General features: G+C 40.2%; 1 protein-coding gene across 1 annotated transcript; it reads right to left on the minus strand.

Annotated features, from left to right (window-relative positions):
- Positions 1-21,859: 21,859 nt before the first annotated feature.
- LOC128423305 (tigger transposable element-derived protein 1-like) lies at positions 21,860-22,890 on the minus strand. Its single transcript, XM_053408306.1, has 2 exons — positions 22,279-22,890; positions 21,860-22,248 (listed from the first exon to the last, which is right to left on the minus strand). The coding sequence occupies exons 1-2, from the start codon at positions 22,798-22,800 to the stop codon at positions 22,003-22,005; spliced, it is 768 nt and encodes a 255-aa protein (XP_053264281.1). The 5' UTR covers positions 22,801-22,890; the 3' UTR covers positions 21,860-22,002.
- Positions 22,891-23,426: the final 536 nt, after the last annotated feature.

The following is a 23,426-nucleotide window of genomic DNA, read 5'->3' on the forward strand; positions in this document are numbered from 1 at the left end:
CGTATAAATAAATAAATAAATAAATAAATAAATAAATAAATTTATCATGGGAACTTTCACTCTTCTTTCAAACAAATATTTCCCAGCCAAGTAAAGGTAAAGGTAAAGGGTCCAGTCGTGGCCGACTTTGGGGTTGCGGCGCTCATCTCACTTTATTGGCCGAGGGAGCCGGCGTACAGCTTCCGGGTCATGTGGCCAGCATAACTAAGCCGCTTCTGGCGAACCAGAGCAGTGCACGGAAACGCCATTTACCTTCCCGCTGGAGCAGTACCTATTTATCTACTTGCACTTTGATGTGCTTTTGAACTGCTAGGTTGGCAGGAGCAGGGACTGTGCATTGGGAGATCACCCCGTTGCGGAGATTCAAACCGCCGACCTTCTGATCGGCAAGTCCTAGGCTTTGTGGTTTAACCCACAGCGCCATGGTAACACTGCACAAATGTAAGGAGTTCGAAAAAGTGTGAGCTATTTCAACAGAGGAAGTGCTGCCATACTGTTTAATTTCCTGCAGCAGGAATATAAACATATCCTCCTTCCCAGCTACACGCACACACTAAATGCTGTTCAGTTATGATGAATGTTGCCGTTTTCTCTGTTGGCAGATATAAATTCCCTCCTGCACCTCCTTGCTCTTCAGAAATTAAGGTTTTCCACCCCTAATGTGGACTTTTCTTTCTCCACAACATTCATAATCTTATATATTCATTCACTTATAATATACCCTTCCTTCCACCAGACTGTCATGTCCCCGCACCTTGTTTCTAGACTAAAAAGCCTAAATGTTGTCACCTTTTCTTGTAGAAGTCATTAGGTGGTGCAATGGGTTAGTGTGTCTGGCTGTTAACCAGAAGGATGTTGGACCAAGCCCACCCAGGGATGGCTGTAGGCAGGATTCCTACATTGTAGGGAGTTGGTCTGAATGACCCTCAGGGTCCCTTCCGATGCTATAATTCTATGATTCTAGGAGCTCCAACCTCAGGATAATTTTGGTTGCTCTTTTATGAACCTTTTCCAGCTGTACAATATGCCACAGCTAAAAACTGGCCGCTAAAATGCTAAAATGCTAAAAGAACTAAGTAAGCATGAGACAGCGGCCTACAATGACTCATGCAACCTTTCACCAAATTGTACCTGTATATATAGAGTGTTCAATGTTAGTGTTGGGTGTGGGTTGGTTGGATGGTAGAATGCTGGTTGCGTTTGGTGTGTGTAAAAGCTGTCGGTTGTGGTTGGAGAAGAAGATTTTTTAAGAATAAAAGCAGCAATACTCTGCAAGAATATTCTTTCTCAAAGACTCTTTTGTGCCAACTAAGGTCTGAGGACTAGGCAAAGGATTAAAAAAGAGGTCAGAACCTTTTCTTTTTCAGACACTGACACAATATCCTTCTGGAACTGAGGAGACTAGAACTATACACATTATTGTACATGGAGTCACACTATAGGACTCATATAAGCAATATAATACTGACAGTTTTATTTTTACTCCCTTTCCTAATCACCTCTAACACAGAATTTGCCTTTTTCACAGCTGCCGCACACTGCACCAACATCTTCACTGACCCCAAGGTCTCGTCCCTCAGCAATCACTGCCACTTCAGACCCCATTAGTGTAGATGTGAAATCAGGATTTTTTGCCCCAATGTGTATCACTTTACACTTTCTTACAGTTAATTCAATTTGATCTATTCAGTTGATCCGCTCACATTTCCAGATGGTATGCTTATTTCAGATGTGACTATCATTGTGATTCATATTTCTTTAACCTTTTCTTTTTTAAGGAAAACATTCACATGTCCAAATTTCCTCACGATACTGTTGGCTTATGCAAATGGATGATGTTATAATGTCCTTTTAGCACAGGCATAGGCAAACTCAGCCCTCCAGATGTTTTGGGACTACAACTCCCATCATCCCGAGCTAACAGGACCAGTGGTCAGGGATAATGGGAATTGTAGTCTCAAAACATCTGGAGGGCCGAGTTTGCCTATGCCTGTTTAGCACCTAAAGTTTAGATCATCTACATTGTGTGTGTTCCCTGGACACACTATATTTTATACCTGCCTCTTTATTATAATCCCTCAAAGGGATTTGTTTTATAGGACCTGGTCCTGTAATGCACTAATCTGAGTTCTGTTGCCATACATGGATATGTTTATTATGTACCAAATGGAACAATTTGCTACAGAAGCTAGAAGATTTAACAGGAAATGTCTCCAGAGCATAGAGGGAAATTGTAAAAATAAATAAATGACCAGTTAAATTAGGAATATGAATGATTTCCTCTGTTCCCCTGGAGGGACTTTTTATTCTCTTTATTGCTTGTGTGTCTCTCTCTGTGTGTATCTATCTACTAAATGCAAAATTATTTATATCTTATCAGTATATGTTGGGTCTTTGTTGTTGTAAAAACCACCTTTGGTCACAAGCAACATAGATTTGCTTTGAAATTGAATCTTATTGGAAAAATATCATTTACCAAGCAATTCCATGCATGTTTAGCTCAGCAGTAATCAGATTGAGTTTAGTCAGGCTCACTCCCACTTAGTATGCATAATTTTGCAGCCTAGCAGAACAATCCTATATATGTCTACTCATAAGTAAGTCTCATTAGGTACAATGGGGCTTAATTCCAGTGGGTATAACTTAAATATAAATCAAAAGGGCAATAAAATAAATAGTATTCAAACAAACAAGCACATAAAATATGTGATGTCAAAAGCACTGGCAAGAGGGGAAAAAGTTTACTTTTGAGTACAATTTTACCACAATAAAGCAGAATGCTATTCTGGAAGCTTTACACGTTCAAATCTATAAAAGGACAAATAGAATTATCGGTAAATCAAATGAAATTGTTTGGTCTCAGTCTTTTGGCAGACCTCTTCAATGCCCAAACAGGTAGGATTTCTTCTTTTAAAAAGAGTTATTGAGTTATCAAAATACAATGCAAAATATGATATTTAGCGAAAGGTCAGAAACAAAAAACAAAACAAAGGCGTTTCAGACGCTTAAAATGTCAAGATGCACGAGAGACTTAGTAAATAAAACATTTCTAATGCTTCAGTCCTAATTGGAAGTAAGTTTCAGTGAAATCAATGGGACATTCTTTCAAGTAAATGTAGTTATGATTGAAGTCTTAAACTGTTAGTGACTATTTTCAAGACCAGGTAACCCAGCATATATAATATGTTGATTATGTGTGGTGCTTGGCAGTAACCTCACTTACTACAGTTGTATCTCATTAAGCTTTCATCCTGAAGTTGGACATTTTTTGTTTATGTTCCTTCCTATTCATTTTAAGCTTCAGTGGCCTAATGTCCTGTTCTGCACACCATCATTTATACTTTAAATATGAAAGATTTTCATTCTGAGCTTTTAAGCTATTAGTTCTAGGATATGCTCTTCACTTATAACCAGCTTCTAATACGCTATAATGACTAGGAAAGATGGAAATATTTGTAGCGTACTAATATTAGTTAATCAATATGCTTTAGTTCCATACTATATAAAACAGGTAGGGAGGATTTGAACCCGGAGGAAAAATTAATGGGAGCTTGGAAGCCAGTGCTAAAATGGCAGCTTTTAGATATTTTTGAATAAATTACCGAGAATGTGGGAGAACAATTGTTTACCACAGAAGCTGCTGGCTCCCACATGGACCTGCCCTGGTCTTTCAGATCATCATAACCAGCCTGTGAGGTCAGAGAAGGCTTTCTTGGTAGTAGTGGTAAGGTTGTACAATACCTTTATTTTTACAATTCTTTTTTGTTTGTTTGTTTCTAGATAAATGTCACTAACTTTAAAAAATAAATAAACTAGGTTTCAATATGTGTTCTGCTACCTTCAAGGAATTGCTTCTACAGGAAGGGGCAGGTGACTTCACAGTGTAGGAGATGACAAAGATACAATCTATGGTAGTGCTGAGGGAGGTGTCCAAATGCCACAAGCTACTGCAGAAGAAATCTTGCAAGGACTGTTACTTGTCTGTCACTGCAAAAAGTGAGTGCATGAAATCTCATGAGATGTGGGATTTCCAAGCCTCAGTCAGTTTTAGGGGGCCGCCTTTCCCCATTGTTGGGACTATAGGAAAGGCGTCACCTGCAGAACTTACAACAAAGGCAGACTGCTATGGGCACTCCTTCAGGTTCCTGGGTCCCAGATCATACAGGGCTTTGAATGTTAAAGTCAACACCTTGATGTGAGTCCAGCAATATATTGGCAGCCAGTGCAGAGTCTTCAAAAGTAGTGTAATATTATTTCACCTTGCTGACCCAGCAAGTGTTCTAGTGGTCATATTTTGTGCCAGCTGCAGCTTCGAGACAATCTTCAATATATAGCACATTACGGTAATCCAACTGACAGGTTAATAGAGCACAAATAAGAGATATTTGTGGTACATAAATGCTTTAAAGTAAATAAATACAATGGATTACTATAATGTAGCTATTATGATCCAGGAATGGCTGTAGCTGGAAAAATGCACACCAAACCACTGAAGGCATTTGATTCTCCAATGATAGATTCAGCAGCAGGCCTTCCTCCTCACCAAGCTGTGCCTGATTCTTCAACAGAAGTGCAACTACATGAGCCAGTGTGGTATAATGGTTAGAGTGTTGGACTAGGGCCTGGGAGAACAAGGTTCAAATCCCCATTCAGCTATGAAGCTCAGTGGGCGACCTTGAGCCGGTCACTATGTCTTAAAAGGTAAAGTTAAAGGGACCCCTGACATTGCGTCCAGTCATGATCGACTCTGGGATTGCAACACTCTCGCTTTACTGGCTGAGGGAGCCGGCGTACAGCTTCCGGGTCATCTGGCCAGCATGACTAAGCCACTTCTGGTGAACCAGAGCAGCACACGGAAACACCATTTACCTTCCCGCCGGAGCGGTACCTATTTATCTACTTGCACTTTGATGTGCTTTCGAACTGCTAGGTTGGCAGGAGCAGGGACTGAGCAATGGGAGCTCACCCCGTCGAGGGGATTTGAACCGCCAACTTTCTGATTGGTAAGTCCTAGGCTCTGTGGTTTAGCCCACAGCGCCACCCGCGTCCCTTTCACTATGTCTTAAGAAGAGAAGAAGAGTTTGGATTTGATATCCCGCCTTTCACTCCCTTTAAGGAGTCTCAAAGCGGCTAACATTCTCCTTTCCCTTCCTCCCCGACAACAAACACTCTGTGAGGTGAGTGGGGCTGAAAGACTTCAAAGAAGTGTGACTGGCCCAAGGTCACCCAGCAGCTGCATGTGGAGGAGCGGAGACGCGAACCCGGTTCCCCAGATTAATGAGACTACCGCTCTTAACCACTACACCACACTGGCTCTCCTCACATAATAAAATCTTAACCTCACATAATAAAATAATAATAATAATATTTTATTTAAATCCCACCCTTCCCAGCCGAAGCTGGGCTCAGAGCGGCTAACAACAGTAAAATGATAAAACATTCTAAAATCATTTCATTATAAATTGTTGTGAGGCTGAAATGAGGAGAACCATGTGACCATCTTGAGATCCTGGGAAGATAAAAGTTGTGTATAAAGGAAATAAATAAAACAAATAAATAAGCTAGATAATTCATGTTTGGTGTTCCATTTTCCAGAACTGCTGTAAATGATCATGCATGAAAGGACAGGGATGTATATATCAGGAATCATTTTTCAGTGGTCATGGAAGATGCATGTATGTGCAGAAGTTGTTTGGAAACTCAATAGATACTCAACACCAGGGTACGAAAGTGCTGAAAACTGAGAAGAAATAAAGGGGCAGGTTTATCACATCTCTAATTTTTCCCCTGTTGCATTATTAATAGCAACAAATTTTGATCATGGATGCATCTGTTGCAAACCTTCAATTTCTTTCTTCTTTTACTAAAAAAATCTTCTTATCTTTAACCTGGTGAAGACTTTGACTACCAAAGACACATCATGGAATGACAGACATTGTGAAATACACAGAAAACTGTTCAGGCATAGCTGAAGAGATCCCAGTAGACTGCTCTCCAAACCAGACCATCTGCTGCATTATGGTCTCCTGTTCATAAAATAGTAAATTCTACTAGGTGGATACACATCTTAAATCAGCCTGTGTCAAATCAATTCATGCTGTGCCTGTACTAAAAGCCAAGAAAACTGAAAAATCATTGACCTGCCCTCTGTTGGTTACTGCTGCACTGATTAGGTTGATGTTCTTAAAATCACATGAAGTCATGTAAAACTATGTTCAGTACAATGTACTGTAAGGAGGATCCTCAATTTATGACTTCTACTACATGCAAACAAATGTTTAATTACTGTGCTTTTGTTCTGCTCCTTTCTGATTTCTTTCCTGCACTCTGTGACATTTAACACACTATTTTACTTGAAATACAACAAAAATTAGTGATATTATATGCTTATCTCTTAATATGTAACCACACACACACACACATTTTCATGATTTAAGGACTAAATTGTCTAGTAGATCCTCATATACTTAGTGGAGATCACTGAAAAAAAGTTTTTTATGTTACTTGTAGGGATGGACAAATCTGTTCCACTCGGTCCCATCCTGTGTTAGTCTCTGGATTTCTTAATCTATGTCTTGCTCTATTCCTGTGTGGATTTTTTAAACAGACTTATATTCTATCTTGAGGACTTTTTCAACAGCATGAATGAGGATGAGCTTGCTATAAAGTATTGCGTACATTGAAATTCTCTACTTACCTGCCAGCCTATTTTACCTGAGCATTTGAGAGGGGCAGGGTCCATCCCTATATATCTTATACATGTTTTATATATGCCAACACACACACACACACACACACACACACACACACACACACACAGTACCGAACAAAAATCACCTCCATCCAGGTGCAGTGTAACATCAGTAATTTATATGTGAGTTATATTTCCAGTCTTAGATTGAAATAACATTTTTTCCTGCAGATGTAACTAACTGTAGCTTAATTTAGTCCCACCTCCATAAAACCGTTTCCCCATGTAAAATACCAAATTACTTACTGAGTGAAAGAACAGCAACTGTAGGCTGTATCTAGTGATGAGGGAGAAATTTGATCAGTTTGCATTTATAGGTGAACCTTAGAAAATTTGTGCAATGAAAACACCGCCTTCCACGGAAATTCACACTTCCCCTGAGTTCGTCAGTCAAGCAACATGTACAGAACTGCATACATTAATGAAAACAGCATCCCAAAACATAATTATATAATAGAAGATTGTTTTGCAAAAATATGTATATTGAGCAATATTGCATACAAAGATGTATATATTATGAGTACACTAAAATGCTACTGAATGAGGATTTGTTTTTAAAATATTAATAATCACAAACTGATTTAGAAAAGCGGAGAAATGAAGTTAAAAAAATGGTGCAGAAAGAAGAAACTGAGAAAAACCAAAATTGACAGATTCACCAATCCTTGAATTAAACTCATATTGTACTTGACCTGATGAAATTAATGAACCTAAGTTAGTGATGTCCGTTAATTTAAATGAGTCTATTTCCAGTAGGAATAACATTGAATACAACTCAGTAGGTGTATAATGGTAGAAGAATGTCTGTATTTATGCTGTGTGATTCTATTGCATGTTTGCAATGGTGATCCTAAGCATGTTTACTCAGAAGTAAGCTTAGTACTTCTTAGTAATCGTGGATAGCTTTGCCACTGGTCAGCGTAATCCTATGTGTATTAGCTCCAAAGCAATTCCAGCAGTGTTTAAACAGTGTTTACTGCCTAGTGAGTGTGTTTAGCATATAATTACTGACATTTATAAGTATTCTTTATACAAGGCAAATATGTGATAAAGATTGGTTATTGCTTATTGTTAGTATTCAACAAATAGTGCATTTTAAGAGCTAAGTTGCTATTACATCCCTATGTTATGAAGAATCTGGAATAATGGCAATTCCTTAGAGACACAGTAAATGAAGATATAGAGAGCATAAAGAATACCTTCCATTGCTACTTCTGAAGAAATGTGGATAAAAATTAGTAATTTGGTATATCCCTGCCAAAACTGGCTTAGAAAAATATGCAGAACAACTTGGTTCCTCTGTGTAGCTTTAATAAACGAAAGTTACCTAAAAGCATAGTACAGAGCTGTCAGACCCTCATCTTTTTAACATGTTGACTTTCAGGTAGATTTTGTTTTTTTTCAGAAGGCAGGGAGAAATAATCAACATTTTCTCCAGATAGGTTCACCACCCAACACCCTACTTTTAAGAGAACCTTATTTACTCAACACCATGCTTCCTGTCAGTAGAGATGAGAGCCTTACAAGACCACATGTGACATCACAGCATTAATCATTGTTATCAAGCCATGAATCATTTTGCCTACTTCACAGGCGAGGGAGCTAAATGAGAAGAAGGCCTTAGAGGATCCATCCTGAAAATAAATGAATCAGTGGAAGAAGTGTATCCAATTTATGTGTCACTGCTGAATACAAAGACCAAGCAAGGGTAAAAGTCACCCACAGCTAAGGACCAAACAACATAAAGCACTGAAAGATCTTGGATTTTAATTTTCTTTTCATTAAAATTAAACACAAATACCAGAAAGCGAGAAGCTACTAACAGGAACAGGGAAAGACAGACTGAAGGAATTACGGCTTCACACAGCACAAACTGTGGAATTTCCTACCCCAAACCATAGGGATTGACCATCTTGGATGACTTTGAAAAGGACAAATTCATGTAAGGCTACTAGTCATGATGGCTTAGTATTTTACCTGCAGTATCAGGACAGGTGATCTACTAAGGTAATATGCTATTTTTTAAATTGCAAAGTTATTAAAGAAAGGAAAAAAGAGATAGAAAAATGCTCACAAAAATGAAAATATATATACGTCTGTGTAAATTAAGATTGTTGTATTCATGTTCACTGCATTCTGAATGTGAACTGTGATGTTTGTTTTGTTTATTCCTAACATACCATAATTCTAAAATAAATTCTCAAGTGCCCAAGTAGGAAGCAGAAGAATGGAAGCCTCTTCTTTAGGGGAAGAAAACTTTCATGAAACTGGAGGGCAGATTTTGGCATAGCACTAATTTTTAATTTGGAAAAAAAACCCATATGGTTTGGGACTACAACTCTTAAAGGAAAATCTCTTCCCCTATGTAGATACCTAGACCTGGGGTCCGTTCTCAAAAGTCCATTTTTAAAATGAGGGTGTCTATAAGGGATTTCTTGACAGCGAAGCCCCTCACTCTGTCAAATGCTGTCCTCTTCTCCCAGGCACTTTTTTTAAAAAAAAACTACTTTAAAACATACTTTAATATTATTCTACCATTGTTTAATATAAATAATTTTAGTCCTTACAGAGTGATGGTGACTGACTTGCTTGGATGTTTAGCTTTGGTGGGCTTGCTGAGCCCTCTTTCTATTTTGAATGAAGTGGTTGCCAGGGACTGACTTGCGTGCATCTTGTGAGTTGACTTTTAGTTCTGGATTTTATCACTGTATCAGTGCTTGCTTGGTTTTATTGCTGAGTTATTTTATCTCTTGTTTTTTATTGTGTTTATTCTGCATGTTGCCTAGAGAATATTTTTATTAAGCAGCTCATGAATGGAATGAGTGAATAAGTAAAATCCTCATTACCCAGATTGACAAATGGCTCACAGTTTGTTTGTTTTGTCTGCTCTGCAATTAGTGGATTAGGAGGTGCCAATGAATAGCATAGGCAATCCAGTCAGAAACACATGGCAGTGTAGGAAATTAAGACATACAGTATAAGCACAGTCATTCATGAGTGTCTGGGGGCACCAAGAAAGTGAAGGGTGGATTTTCTAGAACAGTGTTTCCTCATACTTGGGTCTCTAGCTGTTGTTAGACTACAACTCCCATCATTCCTAGCTAGCAGGACCAGTGGTCAGGGATGATGGGAATGGTAGTCCAACAACAACTGGGGACCCAAGTTTGAGGAAACACTGTTCTAGACCTTTACTGAGGGTTTTGTAGCCCCTACGTCTATAGTTGCCCTATTGCCTATACATACTTATGTATGTACATGCTCTTACTTTATGCTGGCCTATGGACATAATGTTAAGCTGTGAGTGAACATATCAGATGACACAGCGATTCTTCAAACAGCTCTTGTTTATTCACAGGCCAGAACAGAACTGAACTGAAGGGTTCAGCCAGCCTGCTTAAATAGAGCTCCACTAGAACGCAACAGTAACCATTTTCTGTAACTATCCAATTACTGAACATCACTTTTGATCCCTTATTTGCATATGTGGACCTGAACTATCTACAGTATCCCCCTGCTGGCCCAGGGTGAGAACTTCAGTACATAACACATAATAAAGATACTTCTTTACTGAGGGTTTTGGAACCTCAGAGCAGGGAAAGGAATCTCTTTGGTGCTTGTCTGAGTCACACAACCAGAGTTTTGGGGCTTACAGCAGTTGTAACTCATGAGGCCTACCTCAGTACTAGAAATAAGCAGTAGTGGATGGCGAGGTGAGGCCGTGGTGCTCACATGACCATCTGTGAGTCATGCCGCTGCTGCTTACTAGGTGTCAGAGGGAAAGATGGCAGCAAGGTCAGCACAGTCACTGGTAGGAGCACCAGACTGGCTCTGCTGGTGCTTGGCACCATGCTGACCCTCTTGTCACCCTCTCTACCTCCTAGGAAGCACCAGTAACATAATCAGCTGGAGGTAAGGTGAGCACCGCTACCCTGCCATGCTGTCCACTACTAGAAATATGTGGCCAGAAGGGTAGGAAGCAGTCAGAGCACTGGTTGCAACTCCAAATAGGGTTATGCTCACCCTCGGCAAGACAGTGGGAAGAGTCTACTAGGTGGTTCCTGCTTTAGCCAGCATGTTCCTGCACAGATTTCACTGCAGATGTCCTTTCCTTATGCTAATCAACTTATGGTCCCAATTAACTCACAAACAAGTGTTTCACCTCTTTATGTTACGTGTGGGTAGAAGTAAGTCCTCTTGAGTTCAGTGGGACTTGCTTTCAGGTCAGTGCACATAGAACTGTGGTCATATATCCTAAGTATGGCAGATGTGGTTTGAACACACATTTTGTGCTTAGGAACTAGTTCCTTGAAGTGAAGCAAATGCAAACCAGAACTTCAGAATATTTTGGAATAGCTGTCTCCATCCTCACTTTCTGTCTCTATTCTTCACTCTTCACATCTTCACTCTCTGCAGTGCTGGATTTACGTATAAGCTAAACAAGTTATAGCTTAGGGCCCCACTCTCTTGGGTGCCCAAAAAAGATTTAAAGGGTTAAAAAACCTGAATGTACATTTCCAAAATATAAGATAAAAAAACAAATAAAATAAAACCTACATATAGCAACAGTGTTTTGTGTTGTGTAGGCTCCTATGATGTAAGTAATGGGCCCCGCCTGCTAGCCTGCTCCCTAAAATATCACTGGTTTGCTCATTTCTATATACAGTGGTACCTTGGTTCTCAAACTTAATCCGTTCCGGAAGTCTGTTGCAAAACCAAAGTGTTCCAAAACCAAGGTGCGCTTTCCCATAGAAAGTAATGCAAAACGGATTAATCCGTTCCAGACTTTTAAGAACAAACCCTAAAACAGCAATTTAACATGAATTTTACTATATATTCAACACAAAAAACAGTGACAATTTGTTGTTGACAAAGGACAGCTGGACATATAAAGGGCCCCATTCTCTTCAGTAATTTAGGGCCTCATCAAACCTAAATCCGGCCCTGACTCTCTGTCACACTTCATTCTTAGTACTCTCAGAAAACTACCACACAAAGGATTCTTGGGAGGAAGCCAGGACTATTGAATCAATTCCAAGCCATTTGGGAGCTGCTTGAGATCTGAAGTGCAGATATGTTCCAAGTGGGAATTCATGTGAGAGCCTTTGCATACCAACAGGTGAGCTAGAGCCATATAGGAGCATAATCTGGAATGAAAGCTGAATGGGTGGTGAAGTCATCTCATTGCCTGCCTGTATATTTGATGAGGATTGACCCAACCCAGGTTACAGGACTCATCTGAACTGATACAGTAATAAAATGGGGAAATATAGATACAAATTTCTCATTTGCCCAATGAGGAAATATAGATTCAGCCCAGATGTTGCCTTGTGAATTGTGTCTCAAACAATTTGTGCCTCTGTGTGAGCATATGCTGGAAACCTGTGGTTGTTCCTTTTCTTTAAAGAACAAGACAGGTTTTGAAAAGATGAACTGGCAAAGTCAGACTAAACTCATCATCTCTAAATGTCAGAATTTTCCTCAAGCACACTCATTACCTGAGAACTCATCTGTTCTTCTAAGCTACTGTAGCCCAAGGTGTTAATTAGTTACACTCTAAGTGCTTGCTGCTTAGAAGCCACTACAATACGATTTAATTCAGTCTCCATTATATTTACACTGCACTGCATCTGGAGGGCTGAGGTTTCAGAAGAGGATGGCTAGTTAAGATGATGTTTTCCTCCTGGGTTCATATTGCAGCTGTTGAGGTTGAACTGCATTGGTGCAGCAGAACAATGAAACTGTGTTGTTGGTTTCTGTTGTTGGTCCATGTAGCTGCCAGAAGCTGAAGGGACATTGCAGTGGTCACAACCATGTACCATGATTTACCCATTTAGCATATCATTTGTTGCATGCTGGGGCACTGGATACATACAAATGGATAATATTCAACAATTTCCATGATTCAGCCCATACTTTTCAAGTATTTCATGGCATATTATATGAAGCATACATAATAAACATGTTCCATTTCATAAGTGTTTGTTGCTATTTTCTGTCTTCTTGAGATTTCATAAACATTTGATTGGGGAGACTAGTGCAATGCTCAAACCAGGGTGATGAAGCAAATTATGTGATGTGAAGGTTTTGTAAGATTACAGAGCAGTGGGTTGTAAACTTCCCCTGCTGTCATTCATGCTCTCTTCTGAGACTTTACAGCATTTGCTGTTGATGCTGATGACATTATTATTTATATTCTACTCTTCTGCTTTCATAATTGGAACAGCTCGCAACAAAATATACATAATACAGCATAAAACACAATTAAAATAATCATATTAAAAATCAACAGCAGTTCAAAGGCCCGATACATTTTAATTAATACTAAAAACTGAGCCATTTTTATAATTAACTGTCAAAAGTTAAAGATGTGTTTTCAGAAAAGGAGCCTAGAGGATGTCTGATGGATCAAGGCTAAAAGAGTGTTCCACAGTCATGGCAAAAACGCCCTGTTCATCGGACTCACTTGTCAAACACTACACAACAGCACTGAACACAACACCTCTGAGACTGATTTCAAAGCCTGGACAGGGTTGGATGGGACTAAGGAATTTTCAAAGAAACCTGTCCCTGGCCTGTTTGGTTTTCTCTAAATGGCAGTGCATTATGTGAAGCCAACCTTGCCACATTGAAAGCAGCCTGGGTGTATCTGTTTATCAAAAGTTTCCTCCCTACATGGAAGAAAATGTTGGAATGGTCTGATCCAGTCCTCCTCACTATTTCCTGAATTTCCTCATCCCAACTGCAAGGAGACATTAAAAGGTAAACGGACCCCTGACCATTAGGTCCAGTCGTGACCGACTCTGTGGTTGTGGTGCTCATCTCGCTTTATTGGCTGAGGGAGCCAGCGTACAGCTTCCGGGTCATGTGGCCAGTATGACTAAGGCGCTTCTGGCGAACCAGCGTAGCGCATGGAAACGCCATTTATCTTCCCGCCGGAGCAGTACCTATTTATCTACTTGCACTTTGACATGCTTTCGAACTGCTAGGTTGGCAGGAGCAGGGACCGAGCAATGGGAGCTCACCTCGTTGCCGACCTTCTGATCGGCAAGTCCTAGGCTCTGTGCTTTAACCCACAGCGCCACCCACATCCCTAAGGAGACATTAATCAAGTGAAAAAGAACACCATAAGGAAAAAACCAATATAGCTCAATTGCACCTTTAAGCTGACATTCAGGAGCAGTCCACAAGCCCTTATAAGCTGTGAACCTATTACTTCCAGGAGAAGGTGATCCCACCCAGAATGAGGTAACCCATCTTCCTTATATCATAGCTGCTCACCATTTTACTTCTATTTAGGCAAATGTTTCTTTTTTCCTCAACTGCTGCCACTCCCACCAAATTGCTACCCACATGACATTCACACTTATAGAAAAGAGGACACAGGCACCCAAGCCTAATTACCAGAGCAGGGGGTTTTCAGGGGTAAGGGTAAAAGGAAAAAAGGAGAAAGACAAACAGACAAACACAAGGATGAGAATGAAGAGGATGGTAGTCAGGGGCAGAGCAGAAAGAAAATGGCCCATCCCTATATCCCACCCACTTTTGTATTTAGTCCCACTCCCCTCTGGTATGCATCCTGGTAGATTTCCCCTGATACAATGTGTTTCCTGATATATTTAAAAAAGCAACCCCAACCTCTCTCACCACCAAAGGAACACAAGTGAACAACACAAGCAACGCTGACACCAAACTCTACATACATTAAACATAATAGAAACACCGCCACCTGACCCCACCCCCATCCATCTTCCCTCTCTCCACCCCCCTTTCTTTTTTCTTTCTTTTTTCTTCTCCCCCTAATGCCTCAACAAATGAAACGGATTTGCAAAAATGTTACATGGAAGAAGAAGAAAAAATACGAGGCACTACACTTCTGTAAAACAAGAAAATCCTTAATAAAAAATATTTTAAAAAAGCTTCTCGCCCCCTTTTTGTGCCCAATTAGGAGACTTGTGTTTAAATCTCTGTTCAGTCGTGCAGCTTTTTGGATGACCTTGAGCCCACCACTATCTGTCAGCCAAATCTGTGTATGATGATAGGCTTCTTGAAGGGAAAATAAGAAATAAATACAGAACTAAATGCTTTTTCTCTGGACCACTGGAAGATATTCCTTGCCACAACTGTGTGAAGGGATCTGTTCCTGAGCCTTTTCAAAAATCTACTTCATATAACTATGACATGACCACGCTTTGAATACTGCACACAATTCTGGTCACCTCGCCTCAAAATATTGTAGAACTAAAAAAGGTTCAAAAAAGGGCAGCCAAAATGATCAAGGGGATAGAGTGGCTACACTGTGAGGAAAGGTTGCAATAATTGAGGCTTTTCAGTTTAGAGAAATGGCAAGAAAGAGTAAAAAAAAAATGTGCATGGTGCAGAGAAAGTGGAGAAAGAAAACCGTTTCTTCTTCTCTTCATTAGGACATGCAGCGAAGCTGAACACAGGAAAATTCAGGATGGAGAAAAGGAAGTATTTATTCACACAGCACATACTGAAAACTGTATTTCACTCCCACAAAAAGTCGTCATGGCCACCAACCTGCAAAAGATGAATAGAACAATTCATGAAAAATAAGGCTCTCAATGGTAGTGTTATAATTCCACTATTGGAGATTGTTTGTCCCTGTACACCACTTGCTGGACTAGAGGGAGCACTGGCCTGATTCAGAAGAGCTCTTCTTGTGCTCTTATGTACTTGAAATAAGTTCTGGCCTAATAGTGAGCCCTACTAGGCAATATTTATGCATCTGTGTTGCATCAGTTTGCACTTGGGCAACTCAGAACGTAGTTTCAGCATATGGATCTCAGAGAAAAAGATGAGCCCCATTATGTGAGACCTTCTCACACAATAGTTCACATGTATTCAGGACACACATGGGAATCATAACAGAGAGAGAGAAAGAGAAAGAATGTCCAAAATGACCATTACATCACTGTGTGCTTTCCTAGTTGCTGTCCTCATATAAGTGATGAGAAATGGACAATTTGTCCACCAGGCGGTCAACCTTTTCCAATTACTTATCAATTCTAATACATTAATTGAATTCCATTAATGCTGTTCTTTGAACCATGAAACTGATATCCATTCCCCACGACCCAAATTTGTCCATTTTTAAAATCCATTAAATTAAATTGTGTGATACACAGATTAATTAATCATCTCTACTCAGCGTTGGAAAATCAGGAGTATTGGGGTATTGATCTTGATGGTGGTTGATGCTGCTGCTGATGGAATTTGCAGCAGGTTTGGGTTTTGCACAATAGTGATATAATTAACAGCAATAAACTTTATAGTTCATTAAGCTACAAAGCAACATTTCACAGAATTGATCTGGAGCACTTATGACTCAGAGTATGTGCAATCCTTGACAACTACCATTTTATTCTGCAGGGATTGTTTTTCCTTTCTTTGCAGCAACAGATGGTCTGATTCTATCTTTAACTGGCAACCTCTCTCTCTTCACATCTGCACCATGCATTTAAAGCACTATGAAGTTAAGAAGCCATGGCTTCCCCCAAGGAATCATGGGAACTGTGGATTTTATTTATTTTTAGAGTGCTGAGAATTGCTAGTAGATTCCATATATCTCTCACATAACTACAAAGACAGATTGATTGTTTGGGGATTGGAGCTCTATGAGGGAAATATAAATCTCTTGACAATTCTCAGCACCCTTAAAAATGACAGTTCCCATGATTCTTTGTGGGAAGACATGGCTGCTTAGGGTGGTATCAGAGTGCTTTTAGTGTATGGTGTGGGTGTGGCTTCTTCCTCCCTTGCTTCCTTCTTGCAGGCCTGCTTTTGGCTTCCATATTATGTAACATAGTCCTGCAACTCACACTTCCAAGGGTTGCAGTAAACAAGCAGGGAATTATATTATCAGGCACTTGGGCAGGTCTATAAAGGATAAATGGGGATGTGTGCTTGATGTATTCCAAGCAACGCTAAAGAATGTGATGTCTGTGCATGCCAAGTGTGCAAACACTTTGGCATTCAGCCACATCCAAGTCCAGTTTTTTTCCTAAGCAGAATGAGGGGCAAGCTGCCGTTAGTGGCTCCCTTTGCAGTGTGGATCACACACACTGCATCTCCTGTTGGAGGTGCTGCAGCTGGCAGCCTCTCCCCCTTCAAAACAGGCCAACCTGAAACAACACTAAAACAGGCTGGCAGCCAATCACCCACTCAGATCAGATCAGCAGCTGGTGGTATGTGCCACAGCATCACAAATGAGCACAGATGTCTGAATCAGTGGCCCGACACTAATTACCTGGAATGAGGGAAGAGTGCAATATGAAAGATTTGAGGCAGGCATTGGAACCAGGTTATTGATGGTAGCAGACCCTCCAAGTGCCCCTATATTCCAGGAACAGTTCTGGATGTACAGAAGTGGTCCTAGTTTCTGATTTGACCCTGGAATGTCCCACTTTTCCTTAGGATGTCCCCATTTTCATCCGAAAAATGTTGAAGGTTATTGTAGGACGTCCCTATTTCCATCAGAGAAATGTTGGAGAGGTTGCAGTTATGCAACTCCCGAGCCAAGGAGATAAGTAACTATACAACATTTAGAAGATATATGAAGGCAGCCTTGTATAGGGAAGTTTTTAATATTTATTATGTTTTTATATATGTTGGAAGCTGCCCGGAGTGGCTGGGGCAACCCAGTCAGATGGGTGGAGTATAAATAAAATGATCGTTATTATTATCATTGAATAGGACTTCCCTATTTTAATTGGAGCCCCTTCATGGATCACTGCCTTGCCGTGGCAAAGGGGCTTGAATAACTCAGAGAAGCTATGAACTATGCCGAGCAGGGCACCCAAGATGGACAGGTCATAGCTGAGAGTTTAGACTAAATGTGATCCACCTGGAGGAGGAACTGGCAAACCACTCCAGCATTTTGCCAAGAAAACTCAATGGACATAAAAAAGGAGAAACTTTGAGAAGAAAGTGAGAGTTTCCAAGGCAAGCTCTGGTTTATGGGCTTGCGGAGAGTCGAACATGACTAAGATGACTAAACAACAACAAAATTTTAATTGGAGAAATGTTAGAGGGTATGTAGTAGCTGAAGATATCTGGGGTGTGAGTACTTGAGAAATTACAGAATCCAACACAAATGGGTTGGATATCCCCCCCTTCCCCCCCTTTATTGCATTTTTATCCCACCATTTCTCCAAGGAGCATGTTGGTGTACATATTTCTCCCCCTCCCCATTGTATCCTCACAACAACCCTGTGAGGTGGGTTAGACTGCAGTGAGCTTCATGGTTGAGTGGGGATTTGAACCGTGGTCTTGCAGGTCCTAGTCCGACACTCTAACCTCTACACCACAAAAATATGGCACTGCTCCAACCTCATATGGAAGTATAGATTGGTGTTTCTTCTAAACCACATTATGCATTGCTTTCTAGACTACAGCTCCCCAAAATGATATATTTCTGGTTAGTGTACTGAATTTTCTTGGCGTGATTGTGGTCTTACATTATTGCTTACAGAAACATCATTGACTGGGATTTCAGATTCTATGTTAACAATACACCAAAGCAAGTTGCTGAAGGCTTTTTGTTTAAAAAACCAGCAGTTAGCTATTGATTGATGGTCCTTATATGTATTCCATAGGATTTCTCAGTCCACAGATATTTGAGATTTCAACGCTCCAGGCTTTGTTTTCATGCCCCAAAACTTTGGTATTGGCTTCTAGATGCTGTGCAAACTCCTGTGGGATGCAGTATGAACCTCACTTCAGGGTTGCACAGAGCATCACCTGAGGGAATAAGGAACACACTTAAATGACTGGTTTCCTATAAACAGCTGTTTACAAGTATGTTTCCTTGCAAGGAAATTGGGCTGCCACAAACTCTGCAGGGTCAATATCTGACCTTTAGCAGACTACCACGACTCAAAGGGATCAATACACTGCATTTTATGTTACACGAAATAAAGCTTCAAGCTTTGTGATGGAGACATTTTGTCTAGCCCTGTTATTTGGCTTGCTTTTTTGAAGGACATTTTGATATTAATTATTGAGCACATGCTCAAATATTTACAGAAATTGTTAAAAACAACAACCCAAGGAGAAGGAAAATAACAGAGTAATCCCTTTGCCTTATGACAGGATTGATTTATAGCCTTGACACTGTTCTTACAGGTGCCTTTAGAGGAGACTATGCCTAGTTAAATGACAAGTCAATGCTTTAAAAGAAACAGAAATCCCACATTAGTTGAAAGCAGAGCTCATTTTTAATGTATTAATTATGAAGCTTGAGAAATGCGTAGATGAAAGTCCACTTGCCCTTAAGAGGCTGTTGCCACCTAAGCCCTCTGATATACTAATAAGGTCTTTGAAAATAGTTCCTTGTATTTGCTCCAGAGTTCTTCCTGCCCAATGAATTTTACTAATTAGGCTCCAATGAAAGGCTAAACGAAGTCACAGTTCAGCCCAGATGCAGCAATTAAGATAAGGCACCCACATGCATAATATGTCTGATGTTATAGCTATTGACTTATTATTTGTCCTAATTTGATGGTTATGTAAGACAAGGGGAAAGTTTTTCATGACCAAGTTACTAGAAGACTTGACCCTTTTGAAAAAAGGAAACATCTGCAAATGAAAGAAATATAGCTTCCTGTGCTCTGTAACTGCAGAGTGTTAAAGTAACTGAGGTTCCTCTGTTCACAAAGTCTTCTCCATTTACTACAATGCTGAATGTAAGTGTAAAAGCAGAACCTTGATGGGTTAAACCAATACTTTATCTAGTCCAACACCCTCTGCTTACAGACTCCAGCCAGATGCAAGACATGAAAGCCAAAGTCATTGTTGTTCCCTAACAAGTGACATCGTGAGGTATAGCTTTAAAGCCCTAAACAGCCTTGGTCCTGTATACCCGAAGAAACTTCTCCACCCCCATCGTTCAGCCTGGACACTGAGGACCACCTCCAAGGGTCTTCTGGCGGTTTCCTCACTGTGAGAAGTGAAGTAACAAGGAACCAGGCAGAGGGCCTTCTCGGTTGTGGCGCCTACCCTGTGGAACACCCTCCATCAGATGTTAAGGAAATAAACAACTATATGACTTTTAGAAGACATCTGAAGGCAGCACTTTACATATAGTATAGGGAAGTTTTTAATGTTTTATTATGCTTTTATATTTGTTGGAAGCCACCGTGAGGTGCTGATGCAACCCAGTCAGATGGACAGGACACTACTACTACTACTACTACTACTACTACTAATAATAATAATAATAATTTGCAAGTGGAAGCACCATTCAACAAAGGGATGCTTGCATAAAGGTTAAAGATGGAGATATCGGTCTATTTATAGTTTGTGCCTATTTCACAAGTGTTTGTTCATAAGTGCCTTTGGATAATAACATTATTTTTAATTAAAAAATCAATTTAGAAATGTGTATATAAATATATATGTTATCTCAATGTATTCATTTCTAAACATTTTACCCAAAATGTATAAAGACATCTAGAGGGCTACAGCCTCTGATTCTGCCCCTATATTGAAGCACCAGTTATTGCAAATGTTATCTCTATGTGAGTGGAACATGGATGTGAGCCTCTGAATTGCCATTGTGGTCATATCTAGGTCACCTCAAGTATGTATAGAGCTTTTCAACTATTCCTACAGATATTTTGAATTAGTAATTAGTTACATCAGCAAGCTGTTCCTTGAAACAGATCACTGGTGTCCACCCATTATGTCCCAGATTCATCTGTTTAGTAGAAAACAGAGTTTCTTCAGCATTTTAGTCCTTTTGCATTACCAACCATTTCATCCAGAATATACAAACAGTTGTGTGCCCATATTGTCACTGTATGACGTTGAATGCTGTCTAGTTACAGCAGCTACATATTAATATTTCAGTCTTTGGCTCTAACAAGGGTGTCAGATTCAGATTCCATTCCCCAACACACACACACACACACACACACACACACACACACACGCTCCACGAGCTACATTAGTTTCCCAGTACAAATAATGCTATGGTCCTTTGCAGAAGATTTAACCTTACATTTGACACTAGAACTGTTAAGAAACAAAGAAGCCGAAACAAAACAGGTTCTTTGTCACAATGTTAATCCAGAATGTATACATCGCTTAATAAGTGCTTGGAAGATACAGAATTTAACAACAACAAAAATTATGCATATTTTTTTAAAGGAGCAACAAAACAAACATAAGATCTACTTTTTATTTTTCAGATCTCTTGTACCAGAAATTAGAATTCTGTAGGCTGGATTTCCTTCTTGCAGTTTGTGTGCCAATACATTGGTCTCATTAAAATTGCAGCATTATAGCTTGGCACAGCTCATTTGGAACTGTCTCCAAAACAACAGCTTTGTTCCCAAGTTATGGGAGCATTCTGTGAAATTTCCCTTTCCAAAGCTGCTAACACAAAGGCTTTGCATAACAGTTAAAATTTCTCACATGCACACCAGAACTTCTGCATGTTGTTTTTTTAAAAAAAATCTAAGCATTAAAAGTACCCATTAAGATGTACATCATTTGAATTTAAAGCAACTGATGTGCTGGAATACACCTACCAGGGTCTCTGAAATTCTTTCAGACATTGATTTATAGTACCCATGAATATGTAGTCAGAAATGTGTATTTTTCTTATTCAACAGGAAGGGTCGTGAGACTTAATAAAAGACTTTTATGCAATTCAGTGGCTTACACTTCCTTGACTGTTAGTAAAAAGACCTGCCTGTTTGTTGTTGCACATTTGATTTACAGTTTAATAGGCATCCAATCGCCCCTTTAGGATGATCTAGCAGACATTTACAAAATAGGCTTTTCAAAAGATTCTTATCGAGCACGTTAATTCAGTGTTTAGTCTGAGTGGAGCCATATGATTAACAATTGGAATATAGAAGAAGAAGAAGAAGAAGAAGAAGAAGAAGAAGAAGAAGAAGAAGGATGCATTCTTGATATTAAACAGCAGCAATACAGTGGTGCCTCGCAAGACAAAATTAATTCTTTCCGCGAGTTTTTTCGTCTAGCGAGTTTTTCGTCTTGCGAAGCACGAAATCCCATAGGAATGCATTGAAATTCAATTAATGCGTTCCTATGGTCAAAAAAAGTCCAAACAAAGCCAAATTTGGTACAAAAAGAGTTTATTAAGTGCTCTTTAAAGTCACACATACTGTAAAGAGCATTTCAAAAATTGAAGGAACAATAAATTAAGTTTCTAAACATGACAGAAAAACATTTAAAAATCAACAAAGTGTACAGTACATTTTCTAAGACTCTGGGGGACAACTCGAAGAAGGTTCCTCTTCCACTCTTTGCTTCTTGCTGAAGAACCTGTCCATGGTCTGCTGCTTCATCCGCCTTTTCATCACCTCCCTGAAAGACAACATGACCCTCGTATCAAAAGTGTTCGCAAGGTCACGTGTCAGGTCCTTGTCAGGGTGGTGCCACTGTGCAAAAGCCTGCACATCTTTCCACTTCTGGCAAATGTCCCTCAGTTCTTTGGAGGACAGCCGCTGTGGAACGTAGACCTCCGTTGTCACAACCTCCAGGAACTCCGCTGCAAAGTCTTCAGCCGCAGGAACATCAGAACTGGCAGCCTCTTCATGCCTGACCACGCTGTGGATTCCAGATCTTGTCTTGAAGCGGTCAAACCAGCCTCTGCTTGCCTTGAAGACTTCTGGCTCACCTGAGGTTCCTGGCTGTTCCCGGATGAGGTCTGCATGCAAGGCCTTGGCCTTCTCACAAATGACGGCCTCAGTCACTGTGTCCCCTGCACACTGCTTCTCTTCTAACCAGATGAGCAGCAACTTCTCCACCTCCTCCAGAACAGCTGGGCGGTTCTTCACGATCCTGGTGACTCCCTTGGCTGCATCAGTCGCAAGGATCTTTTCCCTCATCTTCAGGATGGTGCCGATGGTCGATGGGTTCCTGCCGTACTCCCTGGTGAGGTCTGTCACACGCATTCCACTGTCGTGCTTCCCGATGATCTCCTTCTTCATTTCCAGCGTCACCTTCTCCTTCTTCCTCTCGCCGGCCTCTGCAGCAGCAGTCTTCTTGGGTTCCATGGCAGCACAGCTCCTACCTTCGTAAACTCAGAAAAAAAATAAATCAGTGCTTCACATCCAAAAAATTCAAAAGCACCCAGCCACCCACCACACAGAAATTCAAACCCAGATTTTTTTTTTAAAAAACCAACATGGCCCAAAGGTCACAAAAAATCATAAAAATTCAAAAAAAAAAAAAAACCACACAAGCTTCCAGATTCTTGCAAACCCCTCCTCATCTGTTCCCCCAGCCACTCACCACACAGAAATTCAAACCCAGAATTTTTTTTTTAAAAAACAGCAGAGTGGCCCAATGGTCACAAAAAATCATAAAAATGCAGGAAAAAACCACACAAGCTCCCAGATTCTTGCAAACCTCTCCCCAACACCAAGTCCTTGAATTCCAAACACCCCAACCCAAAATCAAAAACCCCCCCAAAAAGTTTTAAAAGTTTAACTTACCAAATGGCTGCAAAAGAAGTTTTGGGAAAGCTTCAAAAATCAGCAAAGTCCTCAAAAACCTCAAAAAAGGCTACCACACCGCGTGCTATGTGTTGCTCCTCGAAGTCAAGTCGCAACTGCACCTCTTCAAGCAATGCACCCTGGGTATTAACGGTTTTACGAAAAAGGAAACAAACTTGCAAGAC

The sequence above is a fragment of the Podarcis raffonei genome, chromosome 11 (genome assembly GCF_027172205.1).
Source record: "Podarcis raffonei isolate rPodRaf1 chromosome 11, rPodRaf1.pri, whole genome shotgun sequence".
Taxonomy (NCBI): Eukaryota; Metazoa; Chordata; class Lepidosauria; order Squamata; family Lacertidae; genus Podarcis; species Podarcis raffonei.